At 45.0% G+C, this 18,221-nt stretch overlaps 1 protein-coding gene across 6 annotated transcripts in view; it reads left to right on the forward strand.

The window, feature by feature from the left end:
• Positions 1–9,424, forward strand: part of dipk1c (divergent protein kinase domain 1C) — a 49,301-nt gene extending 39,877 nt beyond the window's left edge. For 4 of the 6 annotated variants that reach the window (XM_026180518.1, XM_026180519.1, XM_026180517.1 and 1 more), the window contains 6 exons: positions 1–35; positions 107–288; positions 1,334–1,655; positions 4,638–4,802; positions 7,768–7,842; positions 8,331–9,424. The exon at positions 1–35 is cut by the window's left edge and continues 19 nt beyond it. In XM_026180518.1, the coding sequence (XP_026036303.1) occupies positions 1–35; positions 107–288; positions 1,334–1,655; positions 4,638–4,802; positions 7,768–7,842; positions 8,331–8,558 (1,007 nt within the window). In that variant the 3' untranslated portion in view covers positions 8,559–9,424. Of the gene's footprint in view, positions 36–106; positions 289–1,333; positions 1,656–4,637; positions 4,803–6,785; positions 7,460–7,767; positions 7,843–8,330 lie in introns of those variants that run through there. The other 2 variants (XM_026180521.1, XM_026180522.1) reach the window with 2 other exon arrangements.
• Positions 9,425–18,221: the final 8,797 nt, after the last annotated feature.

The following is an 18,221-nucleotide window of genomic DNA, read 5'->3' on the forward strand; positions in this document are numbered from 1 at the left end:
CCCCGCTCGATGTCGTCTTTTACGCCACTCTGGAGGTAAGCGGCTTCAGTTTGGTGCTGACGAGTCAAAGTTTCTATGAGTCAAACTTCACTTCCTGTCACCTCAGGTACGAAACTCCCTGGGGCTGGCTGAGGAGAACGAGGATGCAGACAGAGGAGGAGGAGTGAACAACAGCTCCCTGGCCAGACTTTTGGGCAAAAAGCTGAAAAACAGAGAGATGAGTTACTCAAGAGCGGAGCTGGCCTCGCTCTGGGCCCTGCTGCAGCAGGAGGAGTACACCTTCCTCAGGTAAACCCTGAACAGGTGGAGGATTTGGATGGTGTCAGTATGTTTGACTCTTCCTGAGGTTCTGAGATGCTCCAATAAACAGATGCATTTATTGAAGATCGATGCTCGCCTGTTTAATCGAGGGTTTAAATCGAGTTCGAGGTTCAGCGGTTTACCTGAGAACCTGGCAGCACAGACAGGACCTCCATTTTTACTGACAAAGTTTACTTTCAAAGTAAAACATTTTGTGATTTTTCCTGTGAAGCAGCTGAAATATGTCATGTTTTGTCTCTGAGTTTTAACCCTAAAGAAAAATGACCAAAAGAATATTTAAAAAACGTTTTAGTCCTGGCTTCTTTGTTCACGTTTCACTTTTAAAATGTCTGATTTTTCATGAGCACAACTGGAGAACAAAAGAAAACGAGTGAAATTAGCTTCAGTCTGAGAGACGTTCAGGCTGGCATCCAAAAGTAAAAGCAGTGAGTGGAGGTGACCTGTGCTGCTGCAGTGACAAATGGAGGAAAGCAGCTGTGTGAATGTGGAGCTCTGCAGGTCAGGGCCCGGTGGCGCCAGTGTCCGGCAGCCTCGCGTCTGTCAGTGCGCCCCAGGGTGGCTGTGGCTACAATGTAGCTGCCATCACCAGTATGTGAATGGGTGGATGACTGGATGCGCTTTGGAGTCCTTAGGGACTAGTAAAGCGCTATATATAAATACAGGCCATCTATCCATCCATGCATCCATACATCCATCGATCCAACATGTGGCCATCCATCCATCTATCCAACTTCCTCCATCCATCCATGTGTCCATCCATCCCGATACTGCCAGAACACCTCAGAGTTTAGTTATGAAGAAAGACTTCATGATATCTCTGGTAGAGTCTGGTCCACAGATCAGTGTAACAGATCCAGTACGGACTCTTCTCTGGAGCTTAAACCTTCTTCTGAGTAAAGACACTTGTTTTATCAGTTTTCAGCTTATTGTCTCCATGTTTGTCCTGATGATGACTTCCTGTGACATCACTTTGGCCTCATTGTATCTGCTTTCTGTTCCCTCTGGTCTCCAGAGTCCTGCAGGACCTCAGCACCCACGTGGCCAAGGTGCTGGGCTCCTGTGGTCACTTCTACGCTGTGGAGTACCTCTCAGCCGGGCACGCCTGGGACCAGAACATCTTTTCCCTGGATGACGTGGCCATTTCTGAGGTTCAGGATCAGGGTGAAGGCGGAGACCGAGCCAGGTGGAAGGCCCGAGAGATGATGCACCGCATCGCGCTGAGCTTCCTGGACATGGTGTGGCACTTTGACAATGACTTCACCCACAAGCTACACCTCTGCGACATCAAACCGGAGAACTTTGCCATCAGGAAGGACCTCACGGTAAGTCCTCAGGTGTGACTTTGAACACGCTCACTCTGCTTTGTCTTTGCAGTGACTCAGAAACCACGGAGGAGGGCTGAATGGCTTTAATGCTGGCTGAGGATATAATGAACGTAAGAAGGATGAAAGCAGAGCAGGGAGCTGGGAGAAAAGAGATAAAAGGGACGTGTTTTTAGAAAGCTATTAGAGCAAAGATGGAAATCAGATGCTGGACGGCGGATTACGTGAGGTTTTTCTTGAACAGATATTTTTTTAGCTAAAGGAAGAAGATGTGACGCTGCTGCTGGGGAGAGAAGGTCATTGTGCAAACACACACCTGGGTACTTCTGTCTTTGTGAGGACGTTCACGCACATTATCAGAATCAGAAAGACTTTATTTATCCCCAAGGGGCAATTAAGATACACAGAATATACAGTATATACACAAAAGTGACTGAAAGGTGAATAAATAACTGTAAGTGAGTAAAGTGTCAGCAGTGTAAAAACAGACTAGTTTATGTTTCTGGTGTGGGAAATGTTCTTATCGGCAGGAGTTAAAAAGCAGAGCTGCTTTGGGGACAATGGTGGCGCTCCTCCTCCTCTCAGTCCTGCAGGAAATGCAGCAGAGGCGTCGCCCAGAGGGGAGGCATTGAAATGTGGGGTGAAGAATGTGAGAGGGGTCATTGATGATTTTGGCTGCCTGTCTGAGGGCCTGTTGGCTGAAAACCTGTCAGAGTTCTGACAGGCAGGCCAATGATTTTAGAGCACACTGATGCAGTGTGCGGCAGTCTGTTCCTGTATGAAGGCTGAGATTTACCGCCCTGCAACTTGACGGACACCATTGAAATAAAGTCCAGGGTGGAGGTCGTGCCTCACAGCCTCACTGAGGGAAACAATCAGAGGGGATTTCCAGGAACGGGCACCAGCCTGGAAGCAGTCCAGATATGAACGAGGACACGGAGACCTTGGAGGGTGGAGTTTTTGGACTGTTGATGATTTTTGATGATTGTTCATTCATTCAACCCTCAAACCCAACAAGATCCCCGAACTCTGAGAAAGATGAAATAATCTCAGCGTCTTTGTTCTCGTGCCTGGAGTCAAATCCAGCGGCTGTCACCTCTGATGGATCCTCGGCCCATCAGTCACACGAAAGACTAAAAATAAAGTTTTCCATGAGCTGGAGCCAGACGTCCTCATCTCCAAGTCCCCATTAATCACCCCGTGATCAAACTTCTCATCCGTCTTTATTAATATCTGTAATGTTAAAATTAAAAGTATAAGCTTGCTTACTCTAGAATGAGAAGTGGACTTTGGTGTTTTTCCTGCGGTCATAAATCAGAGCCGGAGCGTCTGGATGGAGGGAACCGAGCAGGGTTTGTTTTCTCAGCGTTATCTGAAGCTTTTATGGTTTGTCGTTAAATCAGCAGCACTTCAGGTCGGCGCTGGACTCCAGCCAACAATCACAGCTCAGCCTAAGCTATTTTATCTCTCATTGTTCAGCCCCTGATCGCTGGAAAATGAGCAGTTAAAGGGAAAAAAATGAGGCGTTTGTAGCGCCAACAAAAGTCAAGTAAAGCAGAGGCTCACAATTGTTCTCCCGGTTTTGCAGGATTAATGTTTTTCCTGTCAAAGTGCTGACATGGAACATGTTTAACTGCCCTCACTTAATAATGCCAGCACCGTAAAACCACCGTGCAGCCTGTGCTCGTTTACTCCAGGTGTGAGTGGAGTCATTTCATCTGGTTAAAGAGATTTTTATCTGCAGATTATTCCCAGCAGACCTCCCGAGCACTGCCAGGCTCTGTGCCACAGAGACACGCTGCTGCTTACAAACTGGTAATATAATCCAGGACATCAACACACACCGCACGGCGTGACGATTAATCCACCGCAGAAAATAGTTCCAGATGATCAAAGCTGTTTGTAAAAAAAATGAAACTGCCTGTGGAAGATCTTCATCTCTGTCGGGCCAGAAGCAAACGAGCGTCCTGTCAGTGCGTCTCTCCTGCATCAGGGCTGATTTAAATAATACAGACCGGCAGATTGTTACTCCAAGAAAACCCTCCAAACTTCAGTTTGACGTCATAAATATGAAAGAAAAATCTCACAAGCTCAGGAGAGAAAGATGTGAGTTTGAGACGATGAAAAACACTCACTGCAGTAAACGTGACCGGAGGCCCACACACACATTTAAACTGTGTGAGATTTTTATCACTCATCTGAAAAATCTGAAAAACATGTTTTCATATTTTACTGCTGGGGGACATTTGGCCTTTAAAACTCCTTTCACTTTTCCTCCGCACAAAAGAATCTCTGTAAAGTCTCATTTGAATAATAAAGACGAAAAGAGTCTTTTTGTAGTTTAGAAATTTATCAGAAGCTTTCTTTTATTTTGATTCCATGTCCTAAAAACTGGATCGAATGTAGTGGAGTGAAAATTGTCAGTGGCTCATTTTTATTGGATTCTCGTCTCTTTTGTAGCAAATTAAAATTCTGATTAGTTTAAAATGTTATAATAATTTCATGACGTGTAAACATTTAAATGAACCCTAACACCACCTGTTTTCTGTTATTATAAAACCTTTGTGATGCTGATTTAATTCATTCCTTTCAGTCTGAGCTTTGAAACACTTTCTGTGCATCCGTCACAGATTGTTACGGCAGGATTTCACTTCATGCATCTTCAGTTTTTGGTTTCTACAGAGCTCCAAATCTGCCGTTACAGCTCACACATCCAAATATCTGAAGAACTTCAGGCCTCACTGTGTTTGTGTTCAGCCCACAGAGTCCGTGTTCATAGAGCCGCAGCACCTGAAGGTTTCTGAGCTCGAGGGCAGAATTTCAGGCAGATCTGAGCTCGTCATGTGGGACACGTTTTTTATTTATGTAGCGTGCTGGGATGGCGTGAGCACATCCAGGCTGTGTGTCATGTTTTGCACCTTTGAAAATATAAGGTGTGGATAATCCTGCAGCATGGGCTCACACAGGGCGGGTGTCCTCTGGTGTGTCCTGCAGGTGGTGGCGATCGACGTGGACATGGCGTTCTTCGAGCCGAAGATGAGGGACATCCTGGAACAGAACTGCAGCAGCGACGACGACTGCAACTTCTTCGACTGCTCGTCCAGGTGTAACCTGAGCAAACGCAGGTGCAGCCCGCGCCGCAGCAACAGCAACCTGCAGGTAAGCGAGGCCCTGTGACCTCACTGTGACACTTTCAGCTTTGAGCTTTTATTTTGTAAAAATCTGCTGAAAATGTGTTTTATTGTGACACTTTAATTTGGTGTGATTTTATTCTCTCAAATGCAGCGGTCACATGACTAAACCATCAAAGTCCGTTCAGTTTAACACTTTAACTCTTTTATTTTTCCCTCCTATGAAATTATTATTATTATTATTACGTATGTATCTATTTATGTTTATCTATTTACTGTACAAAATGATCAGGTTTTAGACGAGTTTTGTGTTTTTTGTAAAATAATAGTGAGTAATAAAACTTTCAGTCTGCAGAGGAAATAAACTGGCTAAAAGGAGAAAGTTTTATAATAAATAAAAATCATTTTGTATAATTAAGCAGAACTCTGAGAAACAAAAGCGTCTAAAATTAAAAGTGTCTTTGTTCCTCTCCGAGTCTTTGTCCACCTGTGTGGATGTTTTTCATTCCTCGGCGCGAGCGCTGAGCCGTCGGCTCGCTCTGCAGAAAATTACAGGGTTGGTCTGTTTCTCCTCTTCCACCGTCGATCGTCCACAACGTCTAATTACACGTGTGGAAAAGTGTGGAATGATAATTACTGACCGGCCTGATCCTGCTGACAGGCAGAGTTTCAACCTGTTTATTTACCTGTGCAGGTGATTTTGTCTGCAGGCTCACTGCTGCTGAGGAAACGATTTTCTCTCTTTTTTAAATGCATTTTGTATATTTGATCAATAAAATAACTTTTAAAGAAAAAAGTGAAAAGTTTTATACTGAAAAATTCATTTTCATTTCTGTCGATTTTATTTCTGTATCAAATTAAACCTGAAGAGTCGACACAATTTATCTATATGTCAGATTCATGCAGTTTATTACTTTAATTATGAACTTAATTATGAATTTATTCACTTTTTTATTGTTTATGATTGTTAAAGAGCGGTGAGGTGTGGGGGCCGTGACCTTTGCTCTCACATCTGAGATCCTCTGATGGGAGTAAAATATTTATGTTCTTAATATTTCATCTGATTGTATTTCACATCAAAAGTCCATTTTTAAATCTAAACTTCTGCATAAATTTGGAGTTTCTGGCTCATCGCTCTGCAGCTTCACATTAGACACATTTTTATTCTCTAAATATGGAAAAAAGTTACATTTGTCATCTGCTTGGAAACAAAAACACAAAATTAGTTACAGCACGAAGTCATGATTTAGGCTCACATTAAAATATTTGTCATCTTTATTATTCCAGCAGTTTCTGTGCTGTGGTTCCTCTCTTTCTTTACTTATTTACAGAATTATGATTATTGTTGTTATTGTTGTTTCATTGCTGTTCAAAATTGTTTTATTATTAAACTGAAGATGTTAGGAGAGTATTTTTATTATTTATAATGTTAAAGTGAAACAACTTAGAGAATTTCTCTAAATCATTTACAATTACTTTTAATAAATTACTTTTACCTTTAAATTGTTTTTAAATTAAATTATAATCACAAAATTAAAGCCAATTCTAATATTACATTACATTATATTATATTACATTATATTACATTATATTATATTATTATATTATATTATATTATATTACATTATATTATATTATTATATTACATTATATTATATTATTATATTACATTACATTATATTATATTATTATATTACATTGTTATATTACATTATATTATATTATTATATTACATTATTATATTACATTATATTATATTATTATATTACATTGTTATATTACATTATATTATATTATTATATTACATTATATTATATTACATTACATTATATTACATTATATTATATTATTATATTATATTATATTACATTACATTACATTATATTATTATATTACATTATATTATATTATTATATTACATTATATTACATTACATTACATTATATTACATTGTTAGCAGTAGTAGTATTATGATGATCGTTGTTAGCTTGAAGTTGTTTTGACTCATCAGCCCGTCAAACTCAGAGGACAAAGGACACCAGAAGCTGAGCCGACGTTTCTGTCACCATCGCCATCGCCGTGACAACACCAGGACGGACTCTCATCGCCCCGTATCACATGACTCGTGATACGTGATACCTGCATTCATCCACCAAAAGAGGACGTTTAAATATGAGATGGACGGAAACTGTTTCTCTAACAGGTGACGACCGGAGGCGCAAACACGGCGGCGTCTGAGGCGGGAACCTTAGAAACTAACGGAGTGGATGGATCCCAGGAGAGAGGACAGGAAGCTGAAATTTAAAGGAAAGTAACAGAAACCAGAGACAGAACAAAATCAATTATCACCATAAATAAGAGTAAGTCGGAGCAGAGAGGAAGGAAGTGGGAAAGAGTTCAGGTGATGAAGAAAAAGGAACAAAGACACAAAAGAGGAGAAAAAACAGATGAACTGACAACTGAACCAAAACTGAGGAAAGGAGGCGAAGAACAAAGAGACGAAGAAGAAAGGAGAAGATGAAGATGAGTGATGATGACATGCTGACAACATGCTGCTCTGCCATTGGCCAAAGTGAGGCTCCACAGGTGTCTCTTGGGCGCACCCAGCAATGACCCTCAACCTGCCAATCATCTCCGGAGAGAAAGAAGTCATTGTGTGTGTGTGTGTGTGTGTGTGTGTGTGTGTGTGTGTGTGTGTGTGTGTGTGTGTGTGTGTGTGTGTGTGTGTGTGTGTGTGTGTGTGTGTGTGTGTGTGTGTGTGTGTGTGTGTGTGATGTCGTCTGCATACTGATAAACCAATCAGGTGCTGCTCAGACTCACTGCTCCTCCTCCTCTGTGATTACCTCTCCTGATGCGCTCTTCTTCTTCTTCTTCTTCACTTTTCTTTACTTGGAAGCTTTCCCCTTTTTTTTGCAGATTTCTTCTTCTTCTTTTTTTTCATCTAATTCGAGAGTCCGATGTGTGATTTGTGACTTTTTCCTCTTCGTCTTCAGGTGATCTGTGAGAAGATTTTTAGACCGTGGTTTTCTCCCACGCTGCTTGGGGCCAAAGCAGCGCTCCCTCTGCAGGTAATGTATTTGAAAACATCTTCAGAGGTCCATCTCACCCCACGCCAGCATCCTGCTCTGTCACACCAGCATGTCCTCCTGTGTCTGTGAACCTTCTCAGCTCCACACCAAGCCATTAAAAATGCTCCAGCACATCCACAGTGCAGAGGTCCGGGTTAATTACAGTTACATGTGGAGGACTCCTGTCAATCAAAGCAGCCAGTAGTGTTTCTGTAGATTCAGAGATAATTTTAATACAACCTCAGCCAGGAAGCTCCAACGTGAAAGGGAAACTGGCACCAGCATCATTCGGGAATTCCAGTGATGGAGGGATAATAATTTGGTTTCAGCGATCAAATCCGACTCCGAGCCGACTTTAATCCCAGCTTTCCTGCAAACACTGATGAACTGCAAATTATCTAATGTAGGACAGCAGTTAAAGTCCTGAGTTTTGTGGATTAGAGAGTTTAAGACGTGATGTTGGTGTTGAAATTGTCTTTTTCCATCAGGTGGAGCTGCAGCGAGCTCTGCAGGAGTGTTCAGCGACTGAAGGGGGCGTGGAGGAGTCAGAGGAGGATGGAGGTGGTGGTGGTGGAGGAGGAGGAGGAGGAGGCAGGGGCGTCCATCAGCGCCTCTTCAGTGTCCTGAAGCGCCTCATCCAGGAGGGAGGGGCTTCAGATGAAAGCGGAGAGGCATGGGAGGGAAAAGGCCACGCCCACACTGCGCTGAACTTTTGAGCTGTAATGAGAAGGTCGATGTGGGCGGAGCATCTCAGAAAACCAGAGAATGTTTTAAAACTATCAACGGGTCTCTTCATGGCCAGAGAGCCCAGGTAAGACTGGCCACTCACTGATGGGAAAAGACTTGTCCACTGACACATTTTGGGTCCAGAACCACAGTTTGAGCCACTCTGAGTGTAAGTGACTCCGTCAGCAGGTCCCATCTCAAAGAGACACAGCAGTGAGACTTTTGGCCTCAGTGTGCATCGAACTCTATCACGATGAACAGTTTTAGACACACACACACAAAAGTCACGGTGTTCTCGCTGCCAGTGACGGACGTTTCATCCTACCCAGTTTGTAAAATTTAACCAGAACTTAAGGTGGAGTTCAGGAAAGGTCCACCTTTGTCTCCAACAAAGAGAACTTTGACCTAAGAACTGGTTTGCTGTGGAACAACTTGAGCTGCATCCATCACCTTTAGTTCACGAGTGTCCAAGTGCTCGTCTGGGAACGTCTGATTGGGTCACAGCGAGCGTGGAAACATTCAGCGACGCCTCACGTTTCTTCTCGTCACAGAACCAGGGATCCAGTGTGGGCAGATCCTCGCAGATTTATTATCCTTTTACGTAACTGGTTAGTCTCAGTGAGATTTTTCAAAAGAAGCTCTCTCATTTGAAGAGAAACTGTAGAAAATAAATGTGTTTGAATGATAAATGCTGAGATACAATGTAACATATGACTAATGATGTTTGATTCACAGCTGAATGAACGACTCTTGGCCTCTTTTAAAGGTTTTTAATGGTTAATTTGACATGTTTTTGTCCCGTTGTCAACTGTTTTCAGGTTCCAAAGACAGATACCAATAAAACATATATCATCCATCCAAAGTGTGTTTGGTTTGTACAGAACGTCTGTCTCACAAAATACAATGTACTGTTTCATGTTGTATTAAAATAACAGATTTTGGAAAATGTACTGATAGTTTGGTCAAATGTCTTAGTGAAGAAGACATTTGTGACCTGCTGAGGCCTCCGGGAAGTTTCTTTGTTTAACAAGACCAATATGAGCCTCAGCAGTCACAGACACCCGCTCATTACTACTATGCAACATCCAGTAAAAATCCTTGAATTTCTCCCACCAAACCTGGGCTCAGACTTTTTGGAAGGTCTGTTACTATAGTAACCTAGCAAAATGGGTATGGCCCACACAATGTGCTTACACATGGCCCACACACTGCAAAGAATGACGGCCCTTTGGTGGCCCAGATCTGGTTTCCAGAGGTGGCCCACACATGGGCCAGCACAAGGCCAGCTGCAGACTCACTGCTGGACCTGTGCTGGCCCAGATGTCAGCCTAATGTGTACCTTAATTAAGCCATGTAATAACAACATGTGCCAGAATATAATAGTGCAAAAGTAACATGATGAAACTCTGTTCAGAGAGTGAATGGACTGATTCTTATATAGTGCTTTTCTACTCACCCAGATTACTCATAGTGCTCGATGCAACATGTCATATTAACCTAATCACACACTTTCTCTAAACTGAGTGCTTCCTAACTACATTCATACTCTTGACATGCAGACTGGAGGAGGCAGGGATCGAACCACTAACCTTTCGATCAGTAGGTGACCTGCTCTTCCTCCTGAGCTACAGCCACCGAGTGGTGAACCTGAGTAAACCCTCACTAGGTTTGGATAAAGTGTGAACTCACAAACCTGTCAAACCTGCATTTGAAACATTAGCTACCATAGCAGTATAGTATTGCAACATGGCATTTGGGTCTTCTAACTCAAATAGGAAAATGGGAACATAAATAGTGCCTCATTGCCAGACGTGGCCCACATCTGGTTGACATACACCCTGCCATGACACCAGTCAGTCAGAAGTGCCAGCTTGATGCCGGATCCAGGCCAGACCTGTTTTCTATGAGCCTGGACCACATAAACCAAACCATAATCGGGCCAGATGTGGCATGCCATCACATAGACAGTGCCATCTATGCCAGGCCTGGCCCACATCTGGATGAAATACATCTTATCATGCCAGAAGTCAGCCAGCAGTGCCGGCTTGATGCCAGATATGCACCAACTGTGGAAAGCTGTCATGCATGTATCTGCAAACTTGATGACCTCATGTTAAGAGCTTGTGACACTAACCGCCCAGACTGTCCACTCACAGATCTCCGAGCTGGGAGTCGGTCCTTCTGGCAGGAAACTCCTTTGTTTGACTCTTTTAACTCGGAGCCCCAGAGAGACGATTCTAGGCTAACAAACTGAATCCCTGCAGCTTCTTTCATCAGGCGCCTGAGGCCTCATGTTACAGGTGTAGAAATGTGAGCGAGCTGCTGATGCGTCCCTGGCGTGTTTTAATTCCACTGCAGTCGGCTTCCTGGACGTGTCACCACAGCAGCTGTATGGAGAGGACTCAGCTGGAGAGCTTCCAGAGCTCTGCTCAGCCTGGCAGCTTTCCACTCTTTCACTTCTTTAACAAAACAAAAAACCAAAAGCTCCAAACTTCACGCTGAAAACGCTCCAGAGACTTTACTGGAAAGCAGAGCGGAGAGCATGATGTGTGCTGCAGATTCAAACGCTGATCTCCTTCCTGTCATATCAAACACCACAGGCCTCCCTGTGGTGGAAGCACAGACTTGTGGGTATTTAAGTTGAGCAGCACACCGACCGTGGTGCTGCTAAACACTGGGCCACACGCTGTGTTTGTGCTGCCGGCATGCAAAGCTGCTTAAGCTGCTGCTTTAAGTTCATATTCTCCTTCTGGCAACACGCCGGTTTGTCTTGTTCACAGTTTTATTTCACAGCAGATCAGAGGAGGCGTTTTATTTCACCCTGTCTACACAACTTTTCATTTATTGAAATTGATGAAGCGGTGCAGGAGGTCCAGACACCCGAGAAGACCGCTGTATTAATCAGAACTCATTAAAACAAACTGGATGGTGACGCACACATGATGGACCTGATCTGAAGAAATGCTGCACACCTGAAAACCTTTTTCTGCTGCCACCTCCTGTTAGCAGCGCTGCCTCAGGCCAGTCATAATGTGGGCGTCACCCAGCTGCCTTTCATCCTTTCAAAGGTTAAAAATCTTCCTTTGAGCCCAAAGGTGTGAAAATCAGTGGCTGAACTAAACTAAGCAAACCACCTGTGAGCGAACTCTCTTCAGGTGTTTGTAGCTGTGATGTGTCAGCATTAGATCCTGCACATCATTCACCTTTAAGGCTACGTCTACACTAATCTGGATACATCTGAAAACGTCTACACTCATTTTCAGTGGTTTACGAGCAGTTGTTCATCCACATTGAAACGGCCGTAAACGCTTACGTGAAACGCAAGAAGATTCAGCCTGCCTCATTTCTGTCTGCCGTTTATTTACTTTCCGGGTCTTTGAAACGTTGCAGCAGAATGTGGAGGAAAAGCAGCGAGTTTTTAAATGGACTCACAATGAGGTGGAGTTGTTGCTGCGAGTAACACAAAAGTCCAAAGTTGCAAAAGCGAGTGAGAGTTAAAGAATTTGAAGAAGAGCTCTCTGGAGCATCTACAGACTGATATTAATCTTTAACAGGGCTGTCAAACAACTGCTGTATAATGCCCTCCGCTATCTTAGTTTCATTGGTCACATGACTGCATCATCGTTTCTGAAAGGCTCCGGGGTCGCTGTCCACACTGCGATGCGAAGACACCGTTTTCAAATGTATCCGCTATGGGGAGCGTTTTGAAAACGCGAGAGAAAGATGCGTTTTCAAACGCAAACGTGTTAGTGTGGACGTAGCCTGAATGAAACATACAAGTTGCTTCAGATAAGTTTATATCATATCGTTAGTACGGTTATTGATCTGACATCTTCCCTCAGGTATTATTTTGCTGTTAGCAAGCAGGTGAACTAAGGTCACCAGCTTTATGTCTCTGTCTCACGGGCGTGTCCGTCTCCAAAGGCTCCATCATTTTGAGCTGTAATAGATAACAGCAAAAGTTCTTCAGCCAGTAAGGAGTGCAGAAAGACGAAGACGTCCATGCAGGGTGCAGACGTGCAGCTCGGTCTGTGCTGCGGCTGTTTGCCAAAGAAATATTTCTCTTTAACAGCACGAGATCGTAACAGATTTATGTTTGTGGGATTTTTAGTGTCTGATGTGTGATGTTGGATTTTTGGATGTTTTCCCCACATGTAGACAAACTAAGCGCAGCAAAGCCTCCAGTGGGAGTGTTTGTCCGGCTGTTTGTGAGAGCTTTACTGTTTCAGTCCTCGGGCTTTGTTCAGCGCCTCCAAACGTCTGAACAGCTGCTGAGAGAGGTGAGCTCTGACTTCCTGTTTTAAAAGGATTCTTGGCTCCTTTTTAGATTTCTAATCAATGATATTTGATGTGATCTGTTTCCATCACCGGGTCAGTACGTAGCTGCAGCCCCAGATGGGATTTCACTTTCAGTGGAAATAAAAGAAGAAATGTGAGCCAGTGTGGCCTGAAAGAGCCCGGACGTTTTCCTGGATCAGAAATCAGGGAAGTCATCTGCATCCACTTTCCTCATATCTAATGTTTCCAGCAGCCACCAAACTGGTCTTCATTATCCCAGAGAGGAGCCGCGCCTGGGCTTTAATAACAACAAAATCAGTTTAGTGACACGAGAGAAGAGTTCGAGTGAGCAGACCGACAGCAGAGGAGGAAACGATCACGGAGACATCAATCACAGAAGAGCAGCTGACGGAGAGCTGAAGTAAGGAAAGCTCAAACATCTGTGGAGCCCACTTTTCAGCAAAGTTTACCATCAGCTCGTATTTTGGTTTGAAGCTTTGAAAAAGCAAAGATGAACTCTCAGCTCAGAGGTGGTGTCCATCCTTCATGTACAGTCTGTTAGGCCCACCATGGCCGTCCCACACGTTTCCACTTTGTGTGCTCTGCATCACTGTGTGCCTTTAATTCACCAATCATGAAGTCTGGCTGAGAATTAAAGCTGGCGAGATAAAAGCTGATAACAGTGCGTGTTGCTTCTGTTCTACACGAGTTCATTTCACGGCGCGTTGGGTCCGAGCCAGAAACCCTCTGAGCTGTGATGAAGAGGCGGGCAGGGCGAGCGGGCGGTGAAACATTAAAGTTACTCACCGTGTCCGGCTTCATCTGCACGGAGCGTCACGGAAAACTGTTTCAGCTGCTTTCACTGAGGAGAAGAAGCTGAAAGAGGAAAAGAGAGAAAACGCCACAGAGTTGTTCTTTGTCTAAAACTACAGAACAGCTGTGCTGTGATGTGGGTTACTACGGTAACGACCTGCCTCACTGATCATCACGTTGGTCGAGCAGCCTGTTTGGTATCAGTGCATTAAATCTGTCCAACGTGTGCTTCCTGTTTAAGGAGTTCCTGAAGCTGTGCTCGTCTTTAGACTCCAGTAAGGACTGGAACTGGTTTTGGACCTCGTGGTTTCTCTCTGCTGGTTTTGGGGTCTCAGTGGAGTTTCTGGGAGCGATCAGAGTTTGAGTGATCCTGACACTTTGTCTGGAGGATGTTTGTACGCAATAAGATGAAGTGCAGACTGCTGTGAGCAGGTAGCTAAGACATGATTCTCGTCAGGCACAGTGATGTGCTGCTCACACTCAGCAGGTGCTGGGTTTGAACTTCCTGCTGTTCTGGGGTCTTTCTGTGTGGCGCTGTCTTGTCCCCCTGTGGCTGTGTGGGTGAACTGATGAAGCCAGACTGGTCGTAGGCGTGGATGTAGGAGGTGTTTGTCTCTCTGTATTAGCCCTGTGACGGTTTGATGACCTGCCTTTGGTCTAACCTGTTTCAGCTTATGGCAGACGGGATGAGCTAAAGCCACCTCCGTGGCTCAGACTGTGGATGGATGGATACACCCAAAGGGCCTCTCTCTCGCACCCCTCACTGGCCCCATATTTTCCTCGTTTAAAGTGTGTGAGCTACAAAGCCACTGATGAAGAGCCTGCAGGCTGAAAAATGATGATCTGGGTAAAACCTCGTGTAGGTTCACAGATGTTAAAGTGTTCTTATGGATTCTGGACTTCATTAGAAAGTTGAGCCGGCTGTTCATATCTGATGGAGCCTGCTGTCGTTTCTACTTTAAGGTGACGGTTCAGAGAGTGGAGAGAAGCATGGTAAGAATGCAAAATAAAGACTAAAGTATGAAGGACAGAAATCTGTAGGATGTGTCTACCTGCACAGGAACACTCAGAGCAGGAGAGCCTCACAGTTACACCTTCACGTTGGCATACATTAACATGCAGTTACACATGCATGTGTAATTCTATGCACCATGAAACACAAGCATGCATCGCGTTCTCCATCACTAATTGATTTTTCCTGCAGCTGACTCAAACCAGCTGCTGCTCCGATTTCACATTCATCCACAGATCCATCCACCATGCAGTACAGCCTGATTCAACCTTCAGTGCAGAAAGTAAAGCCAGGATGAAAAAGACACCAGATCTCCCAAAGCAAACCGACTGTGAGCCACTGTGTCCTGCTTTACTCGGATACTGCGACGATCAGATTTACCCAGAGCGTCGACAGGAGCCGAACAGCTTAGGCAGACTTGATGTCCTCGCACATGCAGAGGTTGTTTCCTGCTACAGGAAACAGGGGTGGGTGTAGCTCAGGTGGCAGAGCAGGTCAGCCACTAATCAGAAGGTCGGTGCTTCGATCCCAGGCTGCCTCCTGGCTGCCAAATATCCTTGGGCAAGATACTAACCCCGTGTTTGCCTACTGGTGGTGGTCAGAGGGCCCGGTGGCGCCAGTGTCCGGCAGCCTCTGTCAGTGCGCCCCAGGGCAGCTGTGGCTACAATGTAGCTGCCATCACGTGTGTGTGAATGTGTGTGTGACTGAATGTAGTGTGAAGCTAAGGACTGCATGCTTTGGGGTCCTTAGGGACTAGAAAAGCACTATACAAATACAGGCCATATACAGTGAGACCTACACTGTTACATGTAGACCGCTGCTCAGCGCTTTAAATGCTTCCTGTCAGATATCTGAGGTGCAGTTTGGGCGATTTCATGTTCAAACATCAGTTTGGAGGTTTTAAAAAGGTTTAACTGAGTCTGCAGTCAGAGCACTACAGTCTGTTTTATTTCAGCCACCTTTGCACGTCATTTCTCATCTGTCCTTCTTCCCTTGATGTCCACGATGCCTCCAGATGTTTCTGAAGTCAGTGCAGGGTGATTGGTGACGCCACGGCGAGGCCTGATGCTAGTACAGACTTCCCAGTGAAGAAATAGGCAATGGTTTCCAGATGTTTGGAGTTTACAGCTGCACGCTCAGCAGTAGGCAGCAGCTTTTGTTTTTATTTCTAATCATTCGGCTCTTCAAGCACATGGATGCCAGTGTCTTGGCCCTCAAAGTTCCCACAGTGGTTTGTCAACCAGTGAGCATAGTGGGGTGATTACTGGTGGGACTCCTGACCCTTTAAAGCCAGAAGGTCAAACTAACAGTTGGTGTAATATTGCAGCCGCCTCGGGCTGTAGCTCACCACCCTGACCCACACCGAGGCCCTGGTGGCCTGAGACAGTCACACTTTACCCCGATGGACTCAACGAGATCCACGACAAGATTTTTATTATTACGAGTTTTCAAGAAGAAAGTTTTGCTAAATTCCTGCTTAAAGCCGTGAACAACAGAGACAGAAACACTGAGTGAGCCACGTGGCTTCAGCCTGCAGAAACATGTGCACGCATCAGAGTTTGTTTCATGAGCTCAGGAGAGACGATTTCAGCTTCATGCCACAGAAACAACCTGATTCTGAAAGGCTTTGAAGAGCTTTTGCTCCGTGTGACGACTTTGTGCTCGTCTATCAGAGGATCCAGTCAGAACAAAGAGAACACCTGAGCCTGGTGGCGCTCGCTCCTCCCTCACAGATCCTTACATCAGACACCATCCACTGATCGGCTCATTTAACCCTGCAGACTACGCCTGCTGCAGAATCAGAATCAGAATCAGAATGGGTTTATTGCCAGATGTTGAGGTTTACAACATTAGGAAATTGCTGCGGTGCTTCAGTGCAGACAATAAGAATTAAAGTGCTATGTAGAAAGAAAGATATGTGCATGAGATATACATGAGATATATACATGAGAATAAGAATTATGAGTGCTACGTAGAAAGATATATACATGAGTGCAGGTGGTGATCAGTGCAAACATGGAATGATGCAGTGAACACAGCGTAGGGTCATGTGTTAGTGGTGGGAACAGTCATATGGTTATTGTTCATGTGTCCAACAGCAGAGGGGAAGAAACTGTTCTTATGGCGAGAGGTTCTGGTGCGAATGGACCGGAGCCTCCTGCCTGAGGGGAGCAGGTCAAACAGACTGTGTCCAGGGTGAGAAGGGTCAGCTGTGATCCGAGCTGCACGCCCCAGTGTCCTGGAGGTGTACAGGTCCTGCAGAGATGGGAGTCTGCAGCCAATCACCTTCTCAGCAGAGCGCACAACACACTGCAGTCTCTGTTTGTCCCTGATAGTGGCTCCAGCGTACCACACGGTGATGGAGGAGGTGAGGATGGACTCGATGATTGCAGTGTAGAATTGCATCATCGTCCGTGTTGGCAGGTTGACTTTCTTCAGCTGCCTCAGGAAGTACATCCTCTGCTGGGCTTTCTTGATGACGGAGGTGATGGTGGGCTCCCACTTCAGGTCCTGGGTGATGGTGGTACCCAGGAAGCGGAACGAGTCCACAGAGGTGATGGGGGTGTCAGTCAGGATGATGGGGGGGAGTGGGGCTGTGTGCTTCCTGAAGTCCACAATAATCTCCACTGTCTTCTGGGCATTCAGCACCAGGTTGTTGTGGCTGCACCAGGACACCAGACGTTCAACCTCCCTCCTGTAGGCAGACTCATCCCCGTCAGAGATGAGTCCAATAACGGTGGTGTCATCTGCAAACTTGATTAGCTTGACAGACTGGTGGGTGGAGGTGCAGCAGTTGGTGTACAGGGAGAAGAGCAGAGGAGAAAGAACACAGCCCTGAGGGGAGCCGGTGCTGATGGTCCGGGAGTCCGAGACAGCGGTTCAGTGCACCAGTGTGTGTGTGTGTGTGTGTGTGTGTGTCTGTGTGTGTGTGTGTGTCTGTGTGTGTGTGTGTGTGTGTGTCTGTGTGTGTGTGTGTGTGTCTGTGTGTGTGTGTGTGTCTGTGTGTGTGTGTCTGTGTGTGTGTGTGTGTGTGTGTGTCTGTGTCTGTGTGTGTGTGTGTGTGTCTGTGTGTGTGTGTGTGTCTGTGTGTGTGTGTCTGTGTCTGTGTGTGTCTGTGTGTCTGTGTGTGTGTGTCTGTGTCTGTGTGTCTGTGTGTCTGTGTGTGTGTGTGTGTCTGTCCGGTGGAAACTTAAGCAGAACTTTTACTTCAGATCAGAAGTCTGGACTCAGTGTTCTGAGTACGTTTTTTTTTCCATGCAGAAGTTAAAGCTTCATTGTTGGACTTAAACTGGATGTTTTTAGGGATTTAACTGCATCGCTGAGAGGAAATAAAACTGAGCCTCACACTGAGGCCAGCTGGACTGAAAACTGAGGCCGGGAGACTCAGCCGGCTTCTGGTGGAGTCAGGATGTCAGATATCTCAGATTAAAATGAAAAGATGGTTTCACAACTACAGTTTGGCAAATGCAATCTCTCTCAGGAGCACGCTGCAGATGGAAACCTTCTTACAGACTTTATAGAGATATATGTTCAGAGATAACTACTTCAG

Source organism: Astatotilapia calliptera, chromosome 9, assembly GCF_900246225.1.
Source record: "Astatotilapia calliptera chromosome 9, fAstCal1.2, whole genome shotgun sequence".
Classification (NCBI taxonomy): Eukaryota; Metazoa; Chordata; class Actinopteri; order Cichliformes; family Cichlidae; genus Astatotilapia; species Astatotilapia calliptera.